Here is a 26,040-nt window from a genome sequence, read left to right as displayed (position 1 = left end):
AAGATGTAAATAATAGAGCTATAGGATATCTAAATAGGAACAAGCAGGCAGTGAATGGAAGGAAGCTCCTCTGGGCTGGGACAGTGCATGTGTGGGGTTTGATGCCCTGTTAATGTATTAAGTAAGTGGCCAAGTGCAATTGTCTCTGCAAGTGGAAGCAGTTTTGCTGGACGTTGGTGTTGTGTGCTAACGGGGCAGAATCAGAGTCACAGAATGGTGTGGGTTGGAAGGGACCTTAAAGCTCATTCAGTTCCAACCCCCTGCCATGGGCAGTGACACCTTCCACTAGAGCAGGTAGAAGAGCCAACCCCTTCCACTACAGAAGCAAGATTTAAGTCACAAAGATGTGATTCCAGCAGTCCCTTCCTCTTCCATGTCCAGTGTCCAGCAGTGCCCCAGTGAGCTTTGAGACTGGTTCAGAGTAAAGGGGTTTTTAACGTGCACAGGTAGGGCAGGTCCTTGCACTCTGCTCAGTGCCGCCAGGCAGCGGCTCTTACCAGGGCAGGGTGGGAGCTGTCAGCTGAAGCAATGGAGGAGACCCCTGCCTGAGACAGGAGAACTGGAGGAGAAGGGGCTGCTGTAAACCCCATGGCTGCACGTGCAGCTGCATTTCCTTTCCTTTACTGTGCTGTAAAGTAAAATCATTGGAGGGGAAAAACTCGGTGGATTTGAAAGTCTGAGGGCCCTGATCAGGGGAGGCACCAGTTGGGAGAAACCCCTGAAGGATGGATCAAAGCTCAGCCAAGGAACTTGCTGTAAATGCCTGGGCGGAAGCTCGGGTTGTTGGATGCCTAAAGAGCAGTTTTAACCCGATGGACTGGGCTAGGGGACAAGGAGAGAATTCTTTGTGCCTCAGCCAGCACTTTAGACACAGCAGGCACAGGGTGGTGCTTAGGAGGTGGCAGCGTGTCCTGAGGCAGGTTTCACTGCTGGGGACGCAGGGTGAGTCTCGCTGTGACTCTGGGGAGGTCAGAGGAGCACAGGGGCTCCCTGCAGCCTGGCTTTGTTCTGTGCAGCCAGCCAGAGAGAGGCTTCCAGAGTCCTGCTGTGTGGAAATGCGTTGTTATAAGCTTTGGAAAAGAAACCTCTGAATGTTCCTTGTCTGTAGGGTGAGGTTCCTGCTCACCCCCGCAGCTGTAACTGTACATACATCTCCAATGCATTCGATCTGCTGCATGTGAAATAAAACTGATTTCCCTACTTTGCTCTGTGGGTCGCCCTTACTGGTGAGTGCTGCTGCGGTCCGTGCTGCTTGTGGGGAGCCTAAAACTCAACCCATTGTCTCAAGGCCATCCAAACTAAGGGGAAATGGAGAAGTTGCTGTTTCCTAAACCCCCCCTTGTCTTAAAAGGTGGGCCTGGTGTCAGCTCTGGGCACTGGAGCAAAGCAATTGGAAAAGCCAAGGTAACACAACACTGCTTTGGTGGTGGGGCTGACTTCAGGGGGAGGGCTGGCAGCTGGAACAAACACCCTCAGCCTTTTGAGGCAGCTCCTTCTTAGAAGCTGTGTCTATGGCAGCCAAGAGCAAACCTCAGCAATATGCAAAACAAGGCATTTATTCTTAGAAAAGCACTTGGGTTTATGTACAGTGAACCACAGCGGAAGAACAAAATCACACTGACTTCAGGATGCTTCCAGCGTGCCTTCCTTGACGATGACTCGTGCAAGGTTCCGTGCAAGAGCAAGTCTCAGCATTTCCACTTTCATCGTCTCAACGTTGTCCTCCTGGAAGTGAGCAGAGCTGGGGTTAGGCTGCTGCAGACAGCAGTGAGCTGGGGACGGGCTCTCCATGGGTCTTGGACATTCAGAGAGTGAGCACAAGTATCTACCTGTTAAAGGGAACCCCCCGGAAGAGGAAGAGCTGCATTTCCTACTTTCTAGATCACACAGGCAGCACTACAAAGCCTTTTCTTTTCCTGGCAGCTGCATGAGCAGCAAATGCTTCCTGTGCTGCACCTGGAACCTTCCACAGCTCGAGCTGTTTGGTAGCAGCATCTCCACTTTGCATTGCCCATGTCACGTGCACTTACCTTGGAAAAGCATCCCTGTCCAATCCAGCTCCAGCAGAACAGGGAGGAGCAGAAGTGCTCCAGCACTGGGTTTGTCTCTATGGAAATCCCATTTGACTGGCCTTAACTCGGGCTCTCCCCCTTCTGCCCTCGCACAGGAACGTAAATGCTGCGTGACCCTGGCCCTCCCCATCAAACCATGATCCAGCTGTCCTCAGAGCAGGAGGTACCTGGAATTTCTGCTTGTCCGACTTCCCTGCTGTCAGGTCTTCCAGGCACCGCATCAACTCGTACGTCTGCTCTGCTGAAAATATGACCTGTGGGAAGGGAAGCATTTACTGAAAGGGATGGAGTTTGGGGACATCACGCAACGAGAACTCAGCTGAGAGCAAGAGAAAGCTCCCACACTCCCTCGGATCCATCCTGACCCTTTAAACCAGGATAATTCAGGCTGGAAGTGACTCTGGGAGGTCTCTAGTGCCACCTCCTGCACAAAGCAGGGTCAGCTCTGAGGTCAGAGCGGGTACTCTGGGCTCTACCCAGCCATGGGTCTGCAATTGCTCAGCTGTCATTTTCTTGATAATGAAGTACACAAGAAGGGTGTAGAAGAAGGAAGCACCAGAACAACCTTCAAGCCAAGTACCGAGAGGAGCTGCATGTGCTGTGTACCCCAACGGATCCCACTGCTGCTTTCTAAAGGCAGGGAATCAGGTTAAGAGTGGCTTGTTCTGTCCTTGCTCCTGGGTGCTCCCACTGATGGCACCCTTGGGTGATCTGCGATCCCCTGTCAGGAAGGAAGGAAAGAGCCATGGGGTGGGGTTTGCTGTGTGTGACCAGCTGCTCACCTCTTTCTGCTCCAGCAGGGGAAGGGCATCTGTCAGCAGGGTCATCCAGAAGGAGCAGGGAGCGATGTGAGCTGTCATCAGCATCAAGAGCAGCCTGGCAGCCTCCGAGAACCGCTTCTCCCCGTAGAGCCGGTGGAATTCCCGGTACTTGCCTGCACACGGGTGTTGGGGAGGGGGAAAAGGAGTCAGTGTCTGTCAGACCCGGAGGTGGAACCACCCCCAGCTGAGACTCCAAAGCAGCCGGGTCAAGGGAAGGGGAATGTTGTTAAAACAGAGGCTGGGTGAAAAGGCAGCCGAAAGCCTGTGACTGTGCTGGTAGGATTCACTGACTGAGCCAGGCTGGTCACTCACTGGTGCTGTCGGGTGCTGGGTGTTCACTGGGCAACAGCATGAGTGGCTCAGAGACACTGGTATCATCTGAAGAAACCAGGAATAGGAGGGGAGAAGCAGGGGGTAACTGTTCCCTTTGACACCATAGAAATGGGGAGGTCTGAACGCCTGCACTGTCTTCCCAAGTGGATCAATGAAACTGAGATCTTTGTTAATGTGGAGAGTTCTGGTTTTGCTAAGAATCAGTTAGATCAGTACTGAGATCAGTTAGATCAGTACTGAGATCAGTTAGATCAGTACTAAGATCAGTTAGATCAGTACTGAGATCAGTTAGATCAGTACTAAGATCAGTTAGATCAGTACTGAAATCAGTTAGATCAGTACTAAGATCAGTTAGATCAGTACTGAAATCAGTTAGATCAGTACTAAGATCAGTTAGATCAGTACTAAGATCAGTTAGATCAGTACTAACTAAAATCAGATCAGTACTAAGATCAGTTAGATCAGCACTTACTAAGATCAGTTAGATCAGTACTAACTAAAATCAGATCAGTACTTACTAAGATCAGCTAGATCAGTACTTACTAAGATCAGTTAGATCAGTACCAAGATCAGCTAGATCAGTACTAAGATCAGCTAGATCAGTACTAAGATCAGTTAGATCAGTACTAAGATCAGATCAGTACTAAGTAAGATCAGTTAGATCAGTAGGTGAGAACTGAGGATGAAAGTGAGGTTTATTCTGTGGCTTTGTTTGTATCCACACACTGCAGCAGTGATTCCCACTCAGATCCCCTTCAACTACTGCTTCAAGCTCAAGCTCGAGACATGTGAAAGCTGTCCAGCAAAAGAACACTTGATGCTCCTAAAACTGCCAGCAGGAATATTTTCAGGCCTTTCAGGATGTTTTATCAACAGCACAAAGGGGATTTCTCTCAACCACAGTTTCTAAGCACAGCTTCATGATTAAGCTGTGAATCTTTGGGGCTGATGCCACTGGGTGACGCTGGGCACACAGGGATGTGACCCATTTGCCAAGTCACAGTCAGCTTCTAGGCTTAATTTAGGATCAGGTTTAAAGGAGGGAAATACAGTTCCAGTTCTGAAAGCCTGGAGCAAACAAGAACCGATCAAATTCAGGATCACCCTCACTGCAGTGCTGGTGTCAGCCAGGAGTCAGCCCAGCTGCCAACAGCTATTGCAAACTCTGGTTAGGTTTTAGCCCCAGTGATTGTGCTCCCTAATGGCCAGCTCCAGAGAAAGGTGCCTTTTGGCTCCATTTCCTGTCTCACCCCATCAATCAGAGGCCCCAGAGCAGCTGCAGCCAGGTCACCACAGCCCGAAACCGCTGTTACTGGGCACAACTGCCACAGCAAAAGGGGGGAAGAGAGCTTAAGTTTGAATGAGCTTCACCTAGGCACATGGAACCAAGAGAGTCTGAGAGTCTGGACAACTTTCTGAAGTCAGTAACATCATCACGTTGTCAAGATCACTTGAACCACTTGTTTCTCTGCCATGGAAGCCGCTTCAGGTCTTCCAGACCGCATCTGTTGGTGCTTCAGAGGCTCTCTAGGTAGTGATACTGGCTTGAAACAGACTGTCCTGCTCAAAGCAGTGCAGGACAGATGCTGCTGTAAGCACAGCTGAAAGAGCAGTCTCCTGGTAGTGATCATGCTGCATCCCCATCACCTTCAGCCATTTGCTTTCCCCCTCATCACTAAACCAGGATGTAGCCAGATGGAGGAAGAGCCAAATCCAAGTGACCCTGTGGAGTTACCTGTGTTCTAAGTAAAGCCCAGAATGAAAACTGTGCATGTCTCACCAAGAAACGTCAGTCGGTCACTCAGCAGCATGGATGGTCCCAGGTTATCGATGAGGTCCAGGTCAGAGAAGCTCCCCCTTTCACAGTAATCCTTAAGGAAGCTGGGGAGAGTATAAAACACAACAAAAGCTTAGAGGGAGGAACAGCATCCACGTTAGCTTTGTACCTCCTAATCCCTTCCCAGAACACTTCACTGTACTGAGCTCCATCTCAATCAGCCCCTTGTGAGGGTTTCAAAAGGCATCAAAACATTTCCTGGAAGTGGCCAGTGAATAAATTGGCCACTCAATTTATTCTGGGTTTTATGGGAGTTGAGATGTGCTCTTTGAAAGGAGTGAGTGAAGGAGGGAGCACAGGAAGCTGAGGCTGGCGGGTGCATAAATAACTCTTCCCAGATCATAACAAAAAGCCCTGGTTTTCTGCTGTGTGAAAATGCTGATAAGCAGCAGGAACAAAACAATTCTAAAAGCTTCTCATCTGTTTTGCTGCAGCCTTCACGATGCTGCTTTTTGCAGAGCTGCTTCCTGGGATGGTTTCCTTTCACCTTCTGTTGAAAGGAACAGAGCAATTCCCACTCCCTGACAGAACAATCGAAACAACCCCAAACTAAACCCCCAGCCCAGAAGTCTCTTACTCCCTGTTCCCACTGCTGAGGACAGCGTTGCCCGGCCACCTATCCAAGGTGTAATTTCAGTACCGGACTCAAACCATGCAGAGGTTGGTACCTGTCCATTTCCATTAGCAAAAAAATACATGACATGGATTGTGAGAGCATGAAAAGCTTAGAGAGTTGCCAGAGCTTTTGCCCAGGCCTTATCAGCATCCTCTTCAGGTTTATAACATTCCCCCCCTCCAAGGTCAGATGTTGTGACGAGCTTGAGCAAAACCAGGGACACGACAGAACTTCACTCCCTGGGGGTTGAGATTCTTTGCAGAAATGGTGGCTCAGGTGACTCCCATTGACTTGTGTGGAGGTTTCCTGGTGAACTGGACTGGTTAAGAATAACCTGCTTTATAAGAATATAAAGCCCAGAAGGGGCTTACCCTCCACCCAAACCAGTTCCCTGGTGCACTGCACAGTTCATCAAACAGCCCATCAAAGCAAGAGAAAGGGCAGTTCATGAGGTAAGAGATATTGCCCAAAAAGATGTTTACCAAAGCAAGGTCTAAGAGGCTTGCCCTGTTGGATAAAGCCAACCTGTTTCATCTCTAGACTGCATGAAGTAAAACAGTGTAGAAAAGAACCAGGCAGGGTAGTGCAGATGAGAGTACTGGGGGATGTCATTTGCTGGTCCAGAAGCAGGCACTTGCTCTGAGTGAAAGCCAGTGTCCATCTGCCTGCAGCAGCACCTGCTCTGCTCCACTGCAGTGGCTGACAGCCCTCTCCCCACCACCCTGCTCTGTCAGCATTCCTCTGGGAGCTGCTGCTCACACTCACCGGTCTGAGATGAGTGTAGCAAAAGCTGCATCTTTAGCTCTGATGCTCCAGGACAGTGCAGAGCCCAAGCGGTTATTCCGCAGCGCCTTCATGGCCATGATCTTACAGATGCTACGGACTGAGGAGGAAACACAGGAGAGCAAGGAAAGAATTAGTTCTAGAGACTTCACTTATCACTACAAACCAGTGAGATTTACAAATCAATCACCTTGTTCCTGCATCTGCCTCTGCTCGCAGATCCTCAGCACTTTGAGAGCCTTCTGTTCTGTGTTGAGGGGTATCCGTTCAATGTGAAGCTCCAAATACACTCTGCCATATTCAGGGCAGTAGTCAAAGTAATCGACCCCCAGCTGCCATAGGCTGAGAGAGGGGACAAAACCCACCATCAGGTACTCTGATCATGTACACCTTAAATGAGCACAACAGTAAAGCCCCAAGGAGAATCTGGATCTGCATTAATAACAGTAAGTCAGTCAGTATTCAGACCTAAAATGGGTTCTACTTTCTACCAAATACAACTGTGGAACACCTGCAAGCTCCCAGATGCTTTGGTACAAGTTGTTCTGTACCAGGAAAGCCCCAGGACAGGAGGATTCTGCCCAGGTCAGCATGCTCCACAGGTTCTAACAAATACCTTTTGTCTTCCAGTCAGGAGAGAAAACACGCTCATGTTGCATGATCCCTTAAGGACACCTCTGCTGGGATCCAAACAGTGGCTCTGTAAGTTTTGCCTTTTTGTTTCATTAATATGGAGTTATTTGTGTTGCCTGCCTCTGTGTTAGTCTACTGCTTGAGCGAAAACTGAGGCTGGTACCTGTGGTGGGAGAAGAGTCCTGAGGCATACTCCAGCAGGAGGAATTCACGCATGTTTGAACCAAAACTGGGGAGGAGAGAGGAAAGAAACAGGAGTCATTATTTGCACCTCATTGGAAAATAACTGCTGACTTGATTTCACAAGCATTTCAATTTAAATATCATGTTTTCTCATGGGCCATTTTAATCTTCGTTCCTTGGGCCTAAGTTGCAGGTCAGCTTTCTCCTTGGGGAGACCTGCCACATAGCTGCAGCACTGAGCACATATAACTGAAAGAAAAGTGCTTTAAGAAACTGAAACCTCAAGGGAATTCAGGCAGCAAAATCCAACTGCTCAAACTTCAATTCACCCAGGATGCAATACTGGAATTCTTTTTAGGTTCACTTCTCACCATTCTAAATAATCAACAAATATTTGGGCCCTTGGTTGTATTTCAGATAAAATGGTATTTGAGAATGCTAACACTGTACTGAGGCACTGCTGAACAGCACATCAAATTCATCAGGGCAGCAACTGCTTCTCAGAGCATCTGGGCTGCCTGTAACTTCAGAGGCACATAGAATAGTTAAGAATTGGAAGAACCCTTAAGATCCTCTAGTTCCAACCCCCTGCCATGGATGACATGCAGCACCTTTATTCTCCGTCTTCTGTACAGGCCCAAGATCCTTCTTTTCAACCAGCATCCACATGCTGCTTCAGTCCAGTCATCTCTACTGCTGGGTGTCTGAATAATCAACGCAAAGAAATACTTACTACAGGTTGTGAGACTGCAGGAGCTTACAGTGGTCCAGCAGGTCAGTCAGATGAGCCACAAACCACCAGTTGCTCAGGGCAATGCTGTATTTGAAACAAGGAAAAGAAAGATAAAACTAAGCCTACGGCTGCCAAGGAATGTGTCACATTTTCCACAGGCATTTCATCCCAATACAGAAGCTGTATGCCAGCATGATGTCTGGTTGCAATATCCCAGACCTAATGGAATACTTGTAATTGCTGCCTGCTTCATGTACTTTTGCTAAATCCTTGGAAAGGAGGATGAGGTGGCTGTACCCATATCCTCTACCACAAATCCTACTGCAGTAAATGCACACAGTAGCAATACCATAGAACCAGAGAATCAAAAACCTTAGAACTCCACCTGCATTCCTTGATCACTTGATGAATCTCAAATTCAAAGGCTGCCATTAAAATCGTGTCTAGAGGCTCAGGGCTGCATTCTCCTCCCAGGAACAGGTCCATGCTAGACTGTGGAATGAGATTACAAGACATGATAAATGCTGAATTTGTGAGATGGTAAAAGAAGACATTTGGTTCGATGTAATAGCCTTGTTTTGGTTATTTTATGGGAAATAACAGGTCACAGAGACTGAACACATTAACAAAAACAAGGTTTTTTTTTCCCCTTATTTTAACATAAGGAAACTGGGAAAGCAATTTGCAGGAACAAGACTGGTGACAGCAGCCACTGAAGAGAGTGGGTCTTCAACAATTATTTGCCCACTGTATCAGTCTCCTGACCCACTTCAGATTCTAGGGAACACTTGACAGGTATGCAGCTGTAGGGTATCAACCCTCCCAAAGGTTTCTTTAAGTCAGTAACCCGTTTGTGTGTGTGTGAAACAGAGGAGAATATCCAGGTAATTCTATTTCATGCCTGTGCATAAAAGCGCAGCTCCATCGGCTTCACCGTTGGGTGGGAATACAGGAGTCGGGTAACCAGGAAGTGGTACCAGGTGGTCATGAGTTCCTTCTTCTCCAGTATGGCATCCTCATCTCCCAGCAGGATCTAACAGGAAAGAGACACAGGAGTGATTCTCCAAATCCAGCAATGCACACAGCCGCACTGGAACTCTTTAGAAGCATTACTCCCAGTTTGCAAAGTTTTAATCAAAATGAAATAACAAATGACAAAGATCCTTCTCAGAGCCCAGTTTCCCCATCAGCCCCATGGCCTTGGGCAGGAAAAGAAAATGATCTGCCCAGTCCTGCAAAAGCTGCTGCAAAACAAAGAACACAGAAGACTGGCCTGAAAGCTCCTGACTTAATGAACAGATCATCCTGCATATTCAAGTTGTCTACACACGGTTCCTGAAGTACGCAAGAGCCTGATCTGATACTTGTCTGGTTTCTCTCGTTCCCAGCAAAAACACACCTTGCAGATGGATTCCATGTGGGAATTGGAAGCAAAAGTTCCATCCTGTAGATACCGCTGACATTCTTCATGCCAGTGCTGCCATTTCAGCTCCATCTCGGTCAGTGTCTGGGTGTTGTTAAGCTGAACAGAGAGGAAAACACCAAGTCAACTCACAGCAGATGCTTAGGGCTGAAATCAATCAGTTGTGATAAAAAGCTAAATCCATTTTTACACTGTCCTACAGTTATATTTGAAATGTCTTACTTTACCCATCTGAATAAGGCAAAGGGGAGCCTGTGAGAGGTTACTGTGATGCAGCTGCAGTTTCTCCTCCAAAAGGAAATCACTGCAACAGAGGGAAACTGCTGGAAAAGCCTTCAGAGAATATCTGTACAAGGGAATAGTTCTCACCAGGATCTTTCAGACACCTGGATAATGGATTCTGCTGCAAAATGATTTTCCTATGTTGGTTTGTCACCTATCAAACTTTTCTCGGGATGGTTGGGTCTTATTGTTACTATAAAGGATTAAGACTGAGATGTTTTAGTGGTGAACATACTATACTGTAACAGGAGCCACATGAGAGCAGTTCTCTTTACCCAATGGAATAGCATGATAACAATCCTCTTTATACATACACTGGGCACAGGCATCTTCTTCATCAAGTCATCCAGGATTCTGTACATGTGCATTGATGTGGGATTGGCACTGGCTTCCTTGGAGAGCAAGTGCCGTGCTTCCTCCATTCGGCCTTGCAGCACAAAGACATCCACCTGCAAAAAGAACCTGTCTGTGAGTACCACACTGGGCTGGAAAACACCCAGGAGAGTGTCAGAGCTCACTTGTGAGTTAAGTGGAGTTAAATGCTTAAACTCTAGGCCCTGCTAATTCAAGTACACAGTGTCTTGACCTCCGTAGAGGATGAAAATGAAAGGATGAGGATGGGGACGATCTTCAGAATGGCTTCATCTTAAAAGCTATGGTGGTAGACAGTAGCATCCTAGGAATCAGCTTTTAGAGGTCATCTAGTGCTGAGTAGGGAAGAGGAAGGTAAAGCACACAGGCTGGGTGGGACTGTACTCACCACATTCCAGAAGAGCTCGTGTTTCGATGGATCTTCACTGCTCAGAACTTCACGGACCATGTTGTCCACATCACAGACATGAAGTCGAACCCAGTCGAGGAGGCGAAGCAGGAGGGGGCCAGCTTTGTGCAGAAAAGATTGCATTGTTAGTTCCCAAGTGTCTGTTCCCAAGCTGCTATCTTACGTGCTTCTAACCCTAGTGGCTTGACAATCACTACCTGAGGTTTACTGACTGGATTTCTACCTGCCATAGTCAAATTACAAAGGCTCAGAGCTCCTCAGCAGCGAGCACTGAGGCTGTGGGAGCGCCAGGCTGCTGACAGAATTGCATGTGGCAAATCAGAACAGCACCACAGTCCAGGAGAAAACCCTAACCAGAAACTTGAAGAAATAAAAGGTGAGTGATTCAGATCATAAATCTTGCAATGCCAAAGGACACAAAGAATGTTCCTGTTTAATTTAGCATCAATTCATTATTCTTAACTGAATATAAGGAAGAAATCTGGCACTTTCTGGTTAACTTTTCTTCAGATGAAGTAATCTACAATGTGTGAATCTCTCTTCTGACTTCTGGGACTGTGCAAGTAGAGTATTTGTTTGCAGAATCCCATTTCCTTAATATTTACTACTTTCAATTGCCAATGTAAAACTGATTTCAGAAACGACATCTAAAGTTAGAGTTGCAGCAGAGTAAATGTTAGTTGACATCAACATATTTGATGCTTAAAGACGTGTTTCTGCTTCAAAGTCAAATAATCTGGCAACAAATTTTGTTATCCCTCTTTTTCCCTACCTATCAAAAAGAGAATTTACATTGTAGTGCACTACACAAGGGGAAAAGGAGGGAGTCAAATCTAATAGCTTGATATAACTCAATATGAGGAAGGTAATTTAGTGAGGCAGAAGAGGTATTAAAAGGCTTACTGACAAGTGTCATATCTCTAAAACATATTAAAATATGACCCAATAGATGCTATATATATTTTAAACAAATAAATATGCAAACCAAAAGCCCTTCAGTCTTTAATGTCAGGTAGTTCACTGCTCACCTGCAGCTGCTTCAACAAACAGAATCTCACACAGGTTCCAGATCAGCTCCATCGCAGACAGGATGGAAACCTGTAGGATGAAAAGAGCAGGGCCATGTGTCAGATCCAGTCACTATTCCAGTTGTTGGGAATAACATCACGCAAAGACATCTGCTGTCTGTAGCAGTCAGGTAAGCTCAGTTTTTACAGACAAGAGAAATGTCATATTGACATTTCAGAGATACATTATCAAAAGGCAGCAACAGGCCACAACTTGGCTACACAGATTCAGCTTAGAAACTACTGCCACTGTCTGTGTACTGAACTGCAGTGCCGATCCGTCACCAGTGGGCAAGACTGAGTAGTACAGTAGTACACAGGAAGTGTTATTTTCAGCCTTTTTGCACTCCTAAGATTTAATACAAACAGCAAAGAAAGGCCAATGAAGCAACATAACTGCAGCTACCAGGACAAAGCTACTGTAAGCACTGCTCTTCCTATACACTCATAGTGAACATCTGGAGCTTGCCATGAAGCCTATTGGAACTTGCATGTTTGAGGGGTGAAGTTTCAGACAGCCAAGTACTGGCTCACAGCTGACTTTAAGAGACCAGAAAACATCACCCCTATAACACTGGATATGTGCTCAAGAAACAGAAGTTAATTGAGATGTTGGGCTCTGTTTTTTTTGTTCTAGAAATAAAGGGGCTAACTATTCCCATTTATTCTTGGTTACAAACTGCATCCAATATACTAAACCAGAGTTGAATCTGCCCCAGTGTTGGCCTCCTTGATGGATTTAATAGCCAGGATTAATGCTCTAGCGTGACTACACGACATTACCTGGGTGCTGTACTGGTTTTGCAGGGCAGGGTCCCGGGCTGAAACTGAGGGAGGAACAAAGAAAGTCGAAGTGTGAGAGATTTACCTTTCACAGCCCTTTCTGGGCTCACAAATGAAGACAACAATATGTGATCACTCACCAAGCACAAACCTGAGTACTAAGTTTTATAGAAAACTTTGCTTTATAAATCCTGTGCAAATCTGGGTATGGCAATGGGGAATGGATGGAAGAGTAAAATCTCCCACTTTTTCAAGGGAGCCAGCTGTTAATTTGGACTCTGTTTCCCATATGACTATGAAAAGGCTGCAAATCCCCAGAAAATCTGTTCAAATGTGGTACAAAAAAATAAATCTCTGACCAGATTTACAAAGTTGGAAATCTGGATGGAGATTTCATTTTACAGTAGCTGTGACAACTCACAATTGAAATGCTACTTTATAATCCCAGGTAGCATTTCCTTTTATTTCTGTAAGAGAACAAACTTACCAGCTGCCTGGTGCATGTCCTCCATGCAGGCTCTGATCACCGAGCGGTAGTTTTTACTCACTTGAACCAAACTGCCAAACACAGAAAGGCTTCAGTTAGAAAGTGCTGTTTGAGTTTTAGCCTCATGCCTGTTGACAACTAAAGCTTTGCAAGTTCCTCTGCAGCGGCAGAGGCTCCCAGTACTAGAGTGAATCAGTGCGGATCAGTGAGGCTGCGTGCAGTGGTTGCTGTATGCTGGGAACACAGCACAGTTACTTGGTTTGTTACTTTGGGTTTTTTTACCCCATAACACTCATTGTTTCTGCACTGCAGCTGAATACAGCAGCTCGGAGCAGACTGGTCAATTGCATCCACCTCACCAGAGGCGTTTCTAAGTCCCAGGCACTTTTCCCGGCTGGAGAAGGCGCAGGGAAAGCGGGTGTTTCCCTCCCTCCCTCCCTCTCCCCATCCACTCACTGCGCTTTCCTCGCCTTCCCCGCCAGCTCCTCCTCGCTCCGCTGCAGCCCGATGAAGATCCCGTGCGACTCATTGAAGAGTTTCCGCAGGGTGTGGATGTAGATGTCCTCATCCTTGCGGACCACGAAGACTCGGGACGCGCTCGCTCCTCCATCCGCGCTACCTGCAACACACGCGCTCAGCGCCGGGGCACAGGGGCCCGATCCAGCCCGCCCCGGCCGGGACCCACCTGTGCGGTCGAAGCGTGTCTCGCACACCAGCACCTCCGCGGGGCCCCAGGCGAAGCAGAGCTGCCTGGCGGACGGGTCCGCGCCCGGCACCACCTGCGAGGGGACAGCGGCACGTCAGAGCCGCCCGCACGGCCCCGCACCGCCCCGCGCCCCCCGGCCCGCACCATCAGCGGCGGCTCCGCGTCCAGCTCCTCCATGGCGGCTGCCGCGCTGCGCTCCCGACAAGGCCCCGCCGCGGCTGCCCCCGCCGCTGCCTGCGCCGCCCCGCAGCCCCGCCGCGCTCCGCCGCTTGCCCCGCGCCGCTGCCCGCCCTGGGTGAGACCCCGGCCGGGGGAAGGGGCCCGGCGGGGATGCGCCGGCTCGGGGCAGGCGCCCACAGCTCAGCCCCGGAAGCGCCGCTGGGTCCCGAGGCCCCGCCGGGGCGGGGCGGGCTCCGGTGCGTTGGGCGCTCCCCTGAGGCCTCCGGAGCCCGCCAGGCAGAGGCTGCCCCGGAGCGCTGGAGCTGCACGGGGGGCTGCGGGCGATGGTCCCGGGCAGGGAGGCAGCGGGGGTGCCTCGGGCAGCACGGAGCGCCCCGGAACCGGGCCCGGAAAGGAAAGGGGCCGCCCCATCCCCACGTACTTCATGTTGTTGTCTGGACGGTTTCGGTGCTGGCTCTGGTGCGCAGGGATCTGGTTGGCCAGTCAGCACTGTCTTGGTGTTCACTTCATTGACTTGACTGCCTTGTAATAACTGGTTTGTCTTACTTCTTTATGCACTAAAGACACTCTCGGGTAAATGAGCCTCCAGGTTGTCGCAGGTGACATTCTCTCATTGATAAAGTTGAGTAATCAAATTATGTGCTTTATGACTTAAGTGGGCTGCCTGGAGGTTGGAGAAGGTCTGTAATGAAGCATTAGATTGATGGCAGGAGATCAGGGACATACGCTGGCAGATGTGGGGAAGAACAGATCTGTTGTGCCCTGCTCACTTCCTCAGGGTCAGGAGATGTTTTCCCTTCTCTGCCTGGCAGGCTCAATACCCCCAGAGCCTGATGGACGTTCCGCTAACGCTGGGAGCTCACCTATGGATAGCCTTGAACTTAAGGATCCATTAATAACTTGGTGTGGTAAAGCCCTGACCACACGCCGCTCCTTTCCTTCACTCTGCTCTTTCCCATGTCTGCACGCTCCTCACTTTTTGCTTGTTCCTCTCACTAATGAACTCGTTCAGTGATCCACTGTTTTGCCCTAGCAATGCTGCCTCACTGAGCTGCCACCTGGAAGAAGGCAACAGGCCCTCAAATTGGTGCTTTAGAAAAGCTCACTGTTTTGAAGATAGCTTAAATCATTTGCTGACCCCATACAACCGCAACACTCCACTGCTAAACCCCCCTTTTTTACTTTACTGGCTCCTGCATCCGTCGTTCCTAATAACAATCAAGCCAGCAGTTATCTTTGGTAACAGCACGTTGTGTTGTGTTGCCAGTCATGCTGAGCAAAGGCAGTGGTGTCTGCGTGGGGCAGGCAGGAGGAATGGCTTGTTGCAGGGTAGAAGAACATAACTCTTCAGAAACCTGCTTGAGAAACTGAGACTCACCGGCTTTCAGACAGCTCATCCTTCATTGTGGGTACGAGGGCTGTGTTCTGGGGGCACGTGGGGATGTTGGGAGCTCTGTTGTACAAATTCATCTCCTGGCGTACAAAATGGTGCAGATAAATTGTATTTCTCCTTCACAAACCTGCTGCCCAAGAAGGAAACGAGGCGTGGAAACATTTCAGGAACCAACACGTGGAATTCTTTTTCCCAGAGATGGAATTTCTCTGGAATGCTCACTGTGCCGCTGCCCCATTCACTTCCCTCCAACTGCAGGCATTGAAGAGGAGGAGCTCAGAGGGACGAAAAAGCTTTGCCTTTTGCTCCCCTCTGCTGCAGCCTGGATCCTGCAGGACCAGGTCTTTTGTATTTCCCAGCGTGGCTTCTCCCCTGCTGTGCCCTTCTGGCCAGTTCTCTGGGGATTTTAGCACTTACTGGTAGCTCCACCGAGTCTCCTGAATAACGTGAGTTTCCTCTGTTGCTCTATAAGAAGATAAGCCATATAAATAAGAGGTCTGTACAAACCTGCCCTGTGTAATTGATGGTGAGACCAGTGGTGGAAACACTTCTCAGCTTTTTTGAGCACGTACAACATCCACAGTGGTAGCAAAACCTCATATGTTCTCATAAAATCTAGTGTATTTTCCTGTCTCAAGTTCTGTTTGTAATACTGGCCTCGGTGTATGTCTCAGTGCCACTCCTGCATTCAGTTCTTCCATGCTGCTCTCAGGCCCTGACCAGCTTCATCCCACTTCTCCCCAAAGAAATCCTCCTCCTGGACCTGCTGCAAAGAGGTCTTCCAAGAGGGAAGGGAGAGCAAAATAAGGCAGGACCAGGGAGCACCATCAGTCTCGTGATGCCCTTCCTCCCAGCAGTGCTCCTATGTGATGTTGCATCATCTCTAAAAATAGAACTTAAGGTCTCTTGGGAAATGGCACTTGTCTTTTGTTCTGCGAAGCACCCCTCGTGCTCAGAGCCTCGCTTAGAGAAAGCTATGTACCAAGTAGAAGACTTGAGTGGGGTTTAAGATGGTTTATTCCCTTGTCCTCACGGATAGTCCTGTTTCTTAGCAGGATAATGGACTTCAGGTCACAGTGGCATTGCCCATTGCTTTCCAAGGTCACAGTGACATTGCCCATTGCTTTTCAGAGCTAGAAGAAAAGGTGAAAGGAGATCACAGGAGGCTGAGTCACCATTAGGCTGCCTGAGGGGGGATTTGTACAGCAGGGGGGTGGTTTCTGTAGTCACAGGTACTTCTTGCCCTCCTGGTAGCTTAAGTAAGTAGAAAAAGCAATAGCATGAGGCATTAAATGCAGGGAAAACAGGCAGGATGGACTGACTGGAAATCTTGATGATAAGGAAAATCACACAGGTAGGAGGGGAAAGTACAGCTCAAAGGAGTATCTTTGCAGCCACAATTGAGACCAGCATCCAGGTTGCTTTGCTGGGTTAGATGGGGCTCTTCCAGTGCCCGTGATTCCCGAACTGACTCGTTAAGGCTCTTCAGGAATGAAGTCCTAAAAGGTTCTGTGAAGCTCTAGGTGACCTTGGATCATTCAGAGCACTGAAGCAGAGGGAAAGCTTTGCAACCTATGGGAGCCCAGTCTACAAGGAGACCGTAGAAGACTTCATGGCCTGTGTTTTATATGGGAGTGTGTCTGCAGAATGAGCTTTGCTCAGAAGTTTCTCTTCAGTTGATAGCTCACGATTTAAGCGCTTTAATCTGGACAAATCCCACCTTGCAGTGTCTCCAGGCTGCTCCCTAAACACAGGCCTGGGTGTTGGTGTCTCAACGCAGTGCCTTCAGCCCACATGAGCAGCTCCGGGTGGGGCTGATGGACACCATTAATGGTGAATGCAGCCCTGAAGCGTTCACAAAGGTCCTTTTTGTGGCGTTGTGTTTGTGCTGTGAAGGAGAGGATGACAAATGGCAGCAGTGGGTTGTGAAATCCTTGGGGTTACTGGGAACTCCCCCTTCTCCTCTATTGAAACGAAGGAGACCACTTGCATCAGTGTATCTTATGTATGATAATCTCTGAGGTGCTGCCTCACGTCCTTAGCTCATTGAAGGACACAAGCAACCCTTGACTGCAGTTGTTATCACTATATCCAAGCTATGTTTTTGGGATGCAGCAGAGCAGGGCTCCATTCCCTCTGCAGAAACCACCTCTTTTGGGGCACGAAACTCCCCGATGGGAAGGCAGAGGGTGGCAGGGGCGTAGCGGATGGCTGTCAAACCTCGGTGAAACAGCGAGGGCAGGACTTGGGGGGCAGAAACCCCTCATGTTTGAGGAGGCCCAACAGAAGGCCGAGGCAGAGGGGGAGCACCACGGGAAGGTGTGTGTGTATGTATGTGTTTATGTGTGTGTGTATGTGTTTATATGTGTGTGTGTGTGCGTGTGGGGAGGGCGCTTGCACGCGTGCCCCGGGCTGAGGTGCCTGGGGGGGGGGGGGGGGGGGGGGCGGCGCGGCGGCCATTTTGAGTCGGACAATACCCGCCGCACAGGCACGGCGGGGCCCGCTGAGCGCCCGGCGGGGCGGGGCGGGGCGGGGCGCGCGCACGCAGCCGTTGGGGCGCGCGCACGCTCCGCCTCCCGCCGGCCCGCGTTATGTAACGGCCGCGGGGAGCGCGCGCGCGCGCGCCACCACCGCCTCCTCTCTCCCCCTCCCCCCTTTGTCCCCGCCCACCGCAGCGCGCTGGAGCCCAATGGGCGGCGGGGCCGCGCCTGGGGGGGGGGGGGGAGGGAGGGGGTTGGGGGGGGAAGGCGAGAGGGGGGCGGGGGAGAGCCCGTCGGGCGCGCGCACGCACGGGGGCAAGGCGCGGCCCCGCGGCATGCGTGCGCGCTCCCTGCCCCCCCCCCCGCCTTCCCCTCTCTCTCTCTCTCTCTCTCTCCTCCGTCGCGCTCGGTTGTTCCTTCCCCCCCTTTGTGAGGCGCTCGGAGTGGCCCGGACATCGCTGACTCGCCATGGCCGACGAGAAGCCCAAGGTGAGGCAGGCGCTCTCCCGCCGCCCTCCCTCGCTCCCGCCGCCCTCACTTCGCCCCTGAGGCGGCGGCGGGAGGAGGAGGAGGAGGAGGAGGAGGCCCGTGCCCGGCCCTGGCCCGGCCCTAGCCCCAGCCAAGCGGCCTCGGCTCCGGCGCGCCGGCTTTGCGCGCCATTTTCCTGCGCACCCAGGCCGCGGTCGCTTCCCGCCCCGTCGGGGGAGGGGGGCCGGGGCCGCAGCCTCCCGGGGCGGGCGGGGGATCCCCGGGGAGGGTGGCGGGGAAAGAAGAGGGGGGCTGAGGGGGGCGAATCCGGGCTCCCTTCCCGCCCTCCTCAGGGAGAGAGGCAGGGCCGGAGGCGGTTGCTGCCGCTGCCTTCCTCCTCCTCGCGCGGCCGGATCCGGCCTGCCCTGCGCGGTTGGCGGCGCAGCATCCCCGCTTGCAGCCAGCCTCTCGCCGGGGCACTTGCCAGCCCCTTCCCGTTCGGTCCTGCGGGAGGGGCGGGCGGAACATCGCTCCCTGCCCCCTTTTGTGCTGCCTCCGGGCCCGGCGGCCCTGGCGCCCGGGGTGGGGGGGGGGGGAGCCGCTGGCTGGAGTGGGGGAGCTTCGCTTTCCACATCAGTAATTAAACAACAACCACAGCGAAATAATAATAACTAAAACCCCCACCACAACCAGCCCCGCCGCCGTCTTCTCCCTCAATTGGTATTTTTTCCCTCGTTTTCAACGGGGTTCGGAGGCATCTCTCACATGGCGGCGGCGGCGACCCGGACCCGGCCCCAGGGCGTTTGTCCGAGAGGAAACACAGACAAACACGTTACCCAGGAGCCCGGTGGTGGTCGGTCTTCTCTTCCCCTCCGCATCAGAACGCGAACAGCGGAGTTGAAGTCGGTTCTCTGCAGTTTGTGCATGTGGAAGCGACGGGACCGGACTCGGGGTTTCGGAGGGGTTTTACTGGGCGCTTAATGAAGGAGGAAGCTTGGTTCTTGTCAGGTTTTGCCACCTTTTCACATACGGCCTTTTAAAGTAGCTTGAAGTTTTCTTCAGAAGGACTTCAGCGGGTAGGAAAAAGTTTGAGGTGTAGTAAGAAACCCACTTGGTAGCGGTGGAGACCGTAGCTATAACATAATTAACTTTATTCCTTTGGTTGTGAGCTGTGGTGTTGCATATTATTGTGCCCTTGTTAGAAATAACTACTTTTTGATCTTTAAATATGTTGTAAAACAATTGTCTTACTTTTTCATTGCTACCTGGCATGTTAACCAATGACAGCCAATATCAGTTGGGTTTGGGGGGGTTCTTCTTGTGTGTGTGGCTTTTTTCTTTAAAGTTTCAAATAAAAACTACTGAGCTTTATCTCCTAATTCAGATTTCCAAGCTATAATGCCCTTCATTTCCTCCTTTTTAATGACCTGTTGCACTGTGGTAAAATGTTCACTTCTTGTTTCATACCTTTTTTTTTTAAAAAGTGTGTTTTTTTGTCTTCTTTCATTTCCTCCACAGGAAGGAGTGAAGACTGAAAACAATGACCACATTAATCTGAAGGTGGCAGGGCAAGATGGGTCTGTGGTGCAGTTTAAGATTAAGAGGCATACACCACTTAGCAAACTAATGAAAGCCTATTGTGAACGACAGGTATGGTTCTTGTGTGATCATCAGGAGAGGGCTGGGGGGGAGGAGGTGGTCTCCAGAGGTGACACAATAAAGACAGTAGAGGCTTAGATCTATGGAAATGTTCAAAATGATAAAGGCTTAACAGAAAGTAATTGTGTTGTGGGGCGAGTGTTGCACTTGGGATCTGTTAGAGTGGACTGATAGGGTTGTGACAGGAAATGGGTAAAATAAAGATCCGTTGTTATCTTTGTGAAATCTGTGTTAGAGGTGGAGGCTCTTGGGAGGCAACTGTTATTCTATGGCTCAAAAGTACCCGTATGGAAAGGGTGGGTTGGGAACCTGTGGTATGAACTCAGGATAGACTTGAGTGGTAATCAGAGGTACTTTTATAACTCTGAGTAACGTCTTGGTGTGGTCCTAGGCTTCTACTTTATTAGCTTAGTATTGTATTGAGATGGGAGAACATCACCGGGTACTGCAGCATTTAAAGGTGTCAGATGTCCACCTTGAGAAGGAGCTTGTACGGTTAATGCTGTGCGTGGGTTGTTTTTTTTCTTGTGGCCTTGTCAGATTAATCCTCTGAGGAGCAAAAATCCTTGGATTTTGTTGGTGTAATGGCAAGTGCAGGCAACTATTGCAAGTCTTACACCCACCTGTAGAAGAGCTGTGCTATTTAACACTTTAATCTGGAGCTTGCGGTTAGGAAAGTTCTGTCTCTGCTGTCCATGATTTTTTAATGACTGTCTTGCCTTTAAAAAGTTCCATCTACACAAAAGTGTTTGGAACTAGGGAATGTTTGGTTTGTTTTTTTTTAAACACAAATATTCAGTGATACCATCAAATGCAGTAAAATTGGTATAAAATACTGAGGTAACTGTTTCACTACCAGGAAAAAACAAACTCTCATTCACATTCAGAGCGGTAAAACCTTTTAGATTTACCCTTTGCCTCAGCAGGATAGTGATACAAATAAAGACAGGGCAAAGCAGCTCTCACTGAATGTGTGAATATGTTCTTGTATGGGTGTTCTGGGGACAAATTAGTGAGTGTTTGAAGTGTGAACTCATTTTTCCTACCTCTGTCATATAAACTCTTGTTAGATTATGCAGATCTCTGTGTACTGCTTTTGCAAACATGAAGTGCAGTTAGATCTCTCTTGGTCAGTTGTCTCTAAAGTCCTGGGAAAGATGATTTTAGAAGCACCATTCATATTTAAGTGACTTGGAAACAAAAGTGAGACTATAAACTCACCACCTGAATTCCTCATTTGTCACCTGGAGGAGAAAAAGAATAAATCTTTATAATGGGAGACATTATTTCTTGTTTCAGTTTGAAGGCAGTAGGTGTGCAAAGGATATTGTCTGCAGATTGCATTTCTGAGGTGCTTACTTTGTTTAGAAGCATTTGTTCTGCCTTAGTCTAAAAGTTAGATTTTAGTTTGGTTTTGTAACTGGGCACATCCAGTCTTAAAATCCTTAAACTGTGGACTTCAGATCTAATTTTGGAGAGGTGGAAGCTGCAATAGTAGAGAATTGAGCAGCTTTAAAGAAGGAAAATCATGTATTGCATGTAGTAAACCTAAAATGGAAGTAAAACCTTGACTGATACTTTCAGAAGATCAAGACTATTCGTGTGGGGAAAACTAATTCGTGGAACAGCCAATTTCTTGTGGCTATTAATCTCGCCAGGGTACCATTGTTGAGGATGTTTTCAGCTAACACTTATCCAGCTCATAAAGTTGTCAGGAGCCTGCAAAAAAACCCCAACACTTTTGGAATGGGAAAAACATATTTTAAGCAACACAATGACAGAGAAAACAGCTCCAACCAAATGTTGCTGTGCAAAAATGTGTTGCTGCCATGCCACTTTGCCACATGGTTTTTTTAAACAAGATGATGTTCTGAGTGAACACTGCAGTCTGAGTCATGTTGGAGAAGGCTTTTGCTCTGAATTTTAAATTGTGACTGAAAATTTTACTCATTCTTTCTTAAAATCTTTTTTTTTTTTTTTTCTGAAAAATTTCAAGAATAATGAACTACGTTTTGTGTGATAAAGCTGCTCTTGCAGGGCTAAATGAAGGCTGCTCTTCAAATACAGAGGTGCCAGAACAGCACCGTGTTGGATTTACCTCAGCTTGACTTGTAGGGAGAGTAGATAGAACTGGGGAAGAAGTAGACACCAAGGTTCTTGATTCTGGTTGTATCCTCAAACTTCATTCATCTTCCTTTGCAGAACATGGTGTACAGTAGAATACCTTTGAAAAGTCGTGAAATTGAGGCTTATGTTATTACTAGAAGGGGTTGTTGCTCTTTAGTTCTTTTTGAGTTGGCCCAGGCAAGAATGAGCCATCCCCTGCGGATGGAAGAGGTCAGCAGAGTAACTGTGAGTGTAGTAGAAATGCTTAAGATGAGTTCAGATCCTATTCAGTAGTTTCTGGAAGTAGAAAATTCCTTTATCTTTTTTAAAGTTTCAGCTGTGCAGGGAACAACTTTGATCCATTGACTTCTTGTAAATAGGAATTTGAGGTCAGAAAGTTACCATCGCCTGCCCTTAGGTGCTGCAGACTAAGAGATGGTGGTTGCATTTATGGGACAAATGCTTTTGGTTTTGGGGAGGATCAAAAAGGAATATCGACTGTTACTGTTTGACATCTGTTACCCAAAGTGTTGCATCTAATTTTAAGTCTATTATTATTAAAAAGCTCTATAAAAATCCTGGCTTTTGGAGTGAGCACTAGAAACTGCTTTATTTTACCTTCCAGTCAGTGGGGGCACTGTTGCTTCTCTTAGTAGTTGGCCACAATACAATTATTAATAGAAAACAGATTGCGAGGATTTGTAGTGAAATGCCTTAAAAGTCAGTGCATGAGGGGAGTATGAAAAGTATATTGTGGCATTTAATGATCATGCTGACAAGTTCAAGAGAAAGCTAGGGAGTACTTTTACACCAGACTTACTTCTCTTTTTTGCTTCCCTTTGTGCAGGGGTTGTCAATGAGGCAAATCAGATTCCGGTTCGATGGGCAGCCTATTAATGAATCAGACACACCTGCACAGGTAAATAGCAGAAGAAAGGCTAAAGAACTGCATTTGATACTTGCTGCAGGTGTTGATGCTTCTCTTGCATATGAAATACTTGTGTAATTGTATATATTAGTGATTAAACTGGATCTTTTTTTAGCAGTATTATGGTTGAACTAGTTTAGGATTGTTGGAACTGGAATCTCAGACTTCTGTAGCGTTTTAAATAATGAGTCTGTATCACCAGGAATAAAATAAGAAATGGAAGTGCAGTGTACAGATGGTGAGTCTTGTAAAACTGTCACCTTATTGAGTCACAGCTCTGAGCTAAGAGTTGGTAAGTCAAGAACTGAGCTTTTCCTGAAGCAGTGGCTTTCTTTTTTCTGTAAGAGGTTTCCAGGATGTTATCAGGGTCCTGTTTGCAAACTGGCTTTTGTAATGCAGAAATAAATCTGTTATTTGTAACTGGAAGCTCTGTTTCAGCAGCATAGAATTAATGAATACCGTGAAGCTTGTGTTTTGGGGTTGTAACAGGGTATAATCAAGGCCATTCCAAGAACAGAATGGTTTGCTGTGGCTTTTAAGTACTTCTCTGTACTGCTCTACATAGCTGTGTTTAATCAGTGTTTCCAAGTGATACAGGTTGATGTGCTTTGCCAGAGCTACTTGTTATGAAATAAGGGATTCTTGGTGTTGGAGGGTTTATAATAGATCTGTATTTTGTAAGCAGTTGCTTCAAAGAATGTGCCTCCTATGGGCACAATCTGTGCAACCTTTGAACTCGGAATGCTGATAATCAAGGTAACAGTGCTTTTTTCTCCATCCATGTTATGCTGAAGCTCAGGATCACAGCTGTTTATAGCTGTGGTAAATACCATAGACCTGTTTAGTTTCCTAGAGTAGAAATTGAGACTGTTTAGGAATATAATGTTAGTTACAGCAACTCCTTCAATCTTCCAATAGATTTTTATCACTAGGTAACGTCAACATCCCAGAAATACCAGCTGTAAAAATTAGGATGAAAAAGAGACATACATTTATGAAGTATTGCTGTTGCTCACTGGCAGTTTATTAAATGGGTGACCATGTGAAGCGCTTTATATCATGCTTGCTGATGCTTGGTTTTACTGCCTGCCTGGGGGCCTTAATTACAGTCTGTTTTCTTTAGTGCTGTAGCTGAACCCATTTGAACAACAGCAGCAAGGTGGAATTGTGTCAATGTCCTAAGGTAAACTGAGGAAGTAAATAGGAGAAAGAAGATGCCATGGAAAAGTAGGCAACTGAATCAAAGTATTATGAATGCTGATCTTTTCCACAGGAGTCCTACAATGCACCCTGAAGTTGTATACTAGAATCCATTCTAGGACAAGAATTACCAACTGGCTTTTTGGTTTTGCTATGTAATTTCTTTGCTCTTGAGTTCTGGTGTGTAGGTTAAATGTACAAGGTGATGGTAATGGAAGGGAGAGGGGCTGGACTGGTTAAGCCGCATACAAAGTAAATGTGAACATAGGAAATGGGAGAACAACCGAGCCTATAGTAGATACCTGAGAAGAGTTAAAAGCCTTTTCTGTCTTTCTTTTCTGCTACAGTTGGAAATGGAGGATGAAGATACAATTGATGTGTTCCAGCAGCAAACAGGAGGAGTTTACTAAACAAACCAACACACAAACAACCTGCTACTTTCCTCTGCAGAACTGTGCTCCCACAGGCGACACATTCACAATTAGACAAACGAGACTTGGTTCAGCCACATCCTGACTACTGCAGTAGAGTTTTCTCTCTTCTCTCTCTTGATTTTTCTTTTTTTTTTCCTATTCCTTCTATTGTACATAAAGTAACTGGTGTATGTGCACAGACATAATGCATATTTTTTTTAACTAAATGGCCAATGGTATGTTTTGATCAACATTTAATGGAGATGGGGTGGGAAAAACAAACTGGTTCTGTGAAAAATGCCCCTTTCTCCGTTAGTGGCATGCTCCTTCTCCTTTTATCTTTATATTCCAGTAAGTTATTTTGCTCTCACTGTTTAAAAAACCAACAAAAGAACCTTGCATACCTTGTTTGATTGGATAATTTCAATGTTTTTTCTTTTATCATTGTAAAACCAAGGACAATTTTATAACTTTTTTGTACGTAGCTGTTACATGTAGAGCAATCTCTGTCTAAGTAGGGTTAAATTACTCTAAAAAAAAAAAGGAAAAAAAAAAATCCTAGATAGTTTTCCCTTCAAGTAAAGCGTCTTGTTGTTTAAATAAACTTCTTGTTTAAAATAACCAGGTTTCTTTAGTTTTCTCTGGAGTAACAGTACTCAGCACTTATGTTTCTTTCTCTGCAGCACTTTACGCTTCCCAATGCTCAGCTTTCCATGGGGTAAGTAAGTATAATTCCCCTTTTACAGATAGAAGACTGCTGGATAATGAAAGGCTTCTTTAAGCCCTCCCAGTTGGTAGCTAAATTGGAAGTAGAAGTTGTTTTTCTCTTTTGATTTCTTGTTTTAGATGTTCAGCTAAGGCAAAAATGTTTCAATAGGCAAACTGCAGAATGTTGGACTTTGGGTTGAGCTCTTTTTGTCAGTCTTTAATAGAAGCATCAATATTGTTGTAACATCAGTATTGTTCCAGTAGCTTATTTAAAACTATTTTAATGATTTTTGATGTAAAAATTGAGCTAAAAAGAGCAAATAATTTCATTAGCCATTCACTTTCCTGTGGTATCAGATAGGAGATGCTTGGAAATGCGAAGCACAAATAACCTGAGTTCTGGGTTTTGGGTTTATTTAGCAATGGTGGCATAGATTCCAAGCTCTTGCTTTATCATGGTGGTAAAGCAAAAAGATGACCTGTTTCCTGCTTGGAAGAGGAAGAGGCTGGAGGTACCAAAGGGGAGCTGGTGCACTGGTGTTTTTCATTAGTCTTTTCCGCAAGGCTGGTGATCTGGAGCTTTCTCCTGGGGAAGTTTGCAGTGAAATCCATGGGCATTCATGAAAGATTGACCTGTTGACTCTGCGCCCCTATAGCATTCTCTGATGTCCTGGAAACACTCCCAACATCTTGTAGTGTCTGCAGTGAGCTGATGCTCTTTCTGGTATTAACTTGTTGGCAGAGCTCACTTGCGGGTGGTGGGATTTGTGATGGTCAGTTCAAGAAGTGATTATACGTGAGGCCAGTGCCTGCTGGATCTGGAAACGCTCTGACTTTCTGGCACAGTGTCAGGTCTGTGCATTTAGCTGATGGACATTGATCTGTTTGACTTTTGTCATGATTTTAACACATTTGATATAACATTACTTTTTAGAAGAAAACTAGCATTGTTTTTGCAGTTGCTT

The 26,040-nt window shown here is 47.5% G+C and overlaps 2 protein-coding genes across 3 annotated transcripts; one reads left to right on the top strand and one right to left on the bottom strand.

Annotated features, from left to right (window-relative positions):
* Positions 1-1,540: 1,540 nt before the first annotated feature.
* On the bottom strand, positions 1,541-13,826 carry NUP85 (nucleoporin 85). Of its 2 annotated transcripts, XM_061455529.1 has the most exons (19): positions 13,685-13,825; positions 13,520-13,613; positions 13,291-13,453; positions 12,835-12,905; positions 12,348-12,391; positions 11,526-11,595; positions 10,477-10,598; positions 10,031-10,165; positions 9,411-9,533; positions 8,913-9,044; positions 8,397-8,503; positions 8,012-8,095; positions 7,259-7,324; positions 6,653-6,804; positions 6,445-6,562; positions 5,007-5,107; positions 2,855-3,006; positions 2,240-2,326; positions 1,541-1,725 (listed from the first exon to the last, which is right to left on the bottom strand). In XM_061455529.1, the coding sequence occupies exons 1-19, from the start codon at positions 13,715-13,717 to the stop codon at positions 1,624-1,626; spliced, it is 1,956 nt and encodes a 651-aa protein (XP_061311513.1). In that variant the 5' UTR covers positions 13,718-13,825; the 3' UTR covers positions 1,541-1,623. The 2 variants fall into 2 exon arrangements, with proteins under 2 accessions (XP_061311513.1, XP_061311512.1); XM_061455528.1 differs by having other exon boundaries at positions 13,291-13,613; positions 13,685-13,826.
* Positions 13,827-17,921: 4,095 nt separating this feature from the next.
* SUMO2 (small ubiquitin like modifier 2) lies at positions 17,922-24,988 on the top strand. The gene is made up of 4 exons (XM_061455527.1): positions 17,922-18,082; positions 19,580-19,711; positions 22,674-22,745; positions 24,302-24,988. Exons 1-4 carry the CDS (start codon positions 18,062-18,064, stop codon positions 24,362-24,364), a joined length of 288 nt encoding a protein of 95 aa, XP_061311511.1. The 5' UTR covers positions 17,922-18,061; the 3' UTR covers positions 24,365-24,988.
* The last annotated feature ends 1,052 nt before the right edge of the window (positions 24,989-26,040 follow it).

The sequence above is a fragment of the Pezoporus flaviventris genome, unplaced genomic scaffold, assembly GCF_033815535.1.
Source record: "Pezoporus flaviventris isolate CSIRO_AGI_PZ_B2104156 unplaced genomic scaffold, CSIRO_AGI_Pfla_v1 ptg000020l, whole genome shotgun sequence".
NCBI lineage: Eukaryota > Metazoa > Chordata > Aves > Psittaciformes > Psittacidae > Pezoporus > Pezoporus flaviventris.
This window is presented reverse-complemented; position numbering and strand designations above follow the sequence as displayed.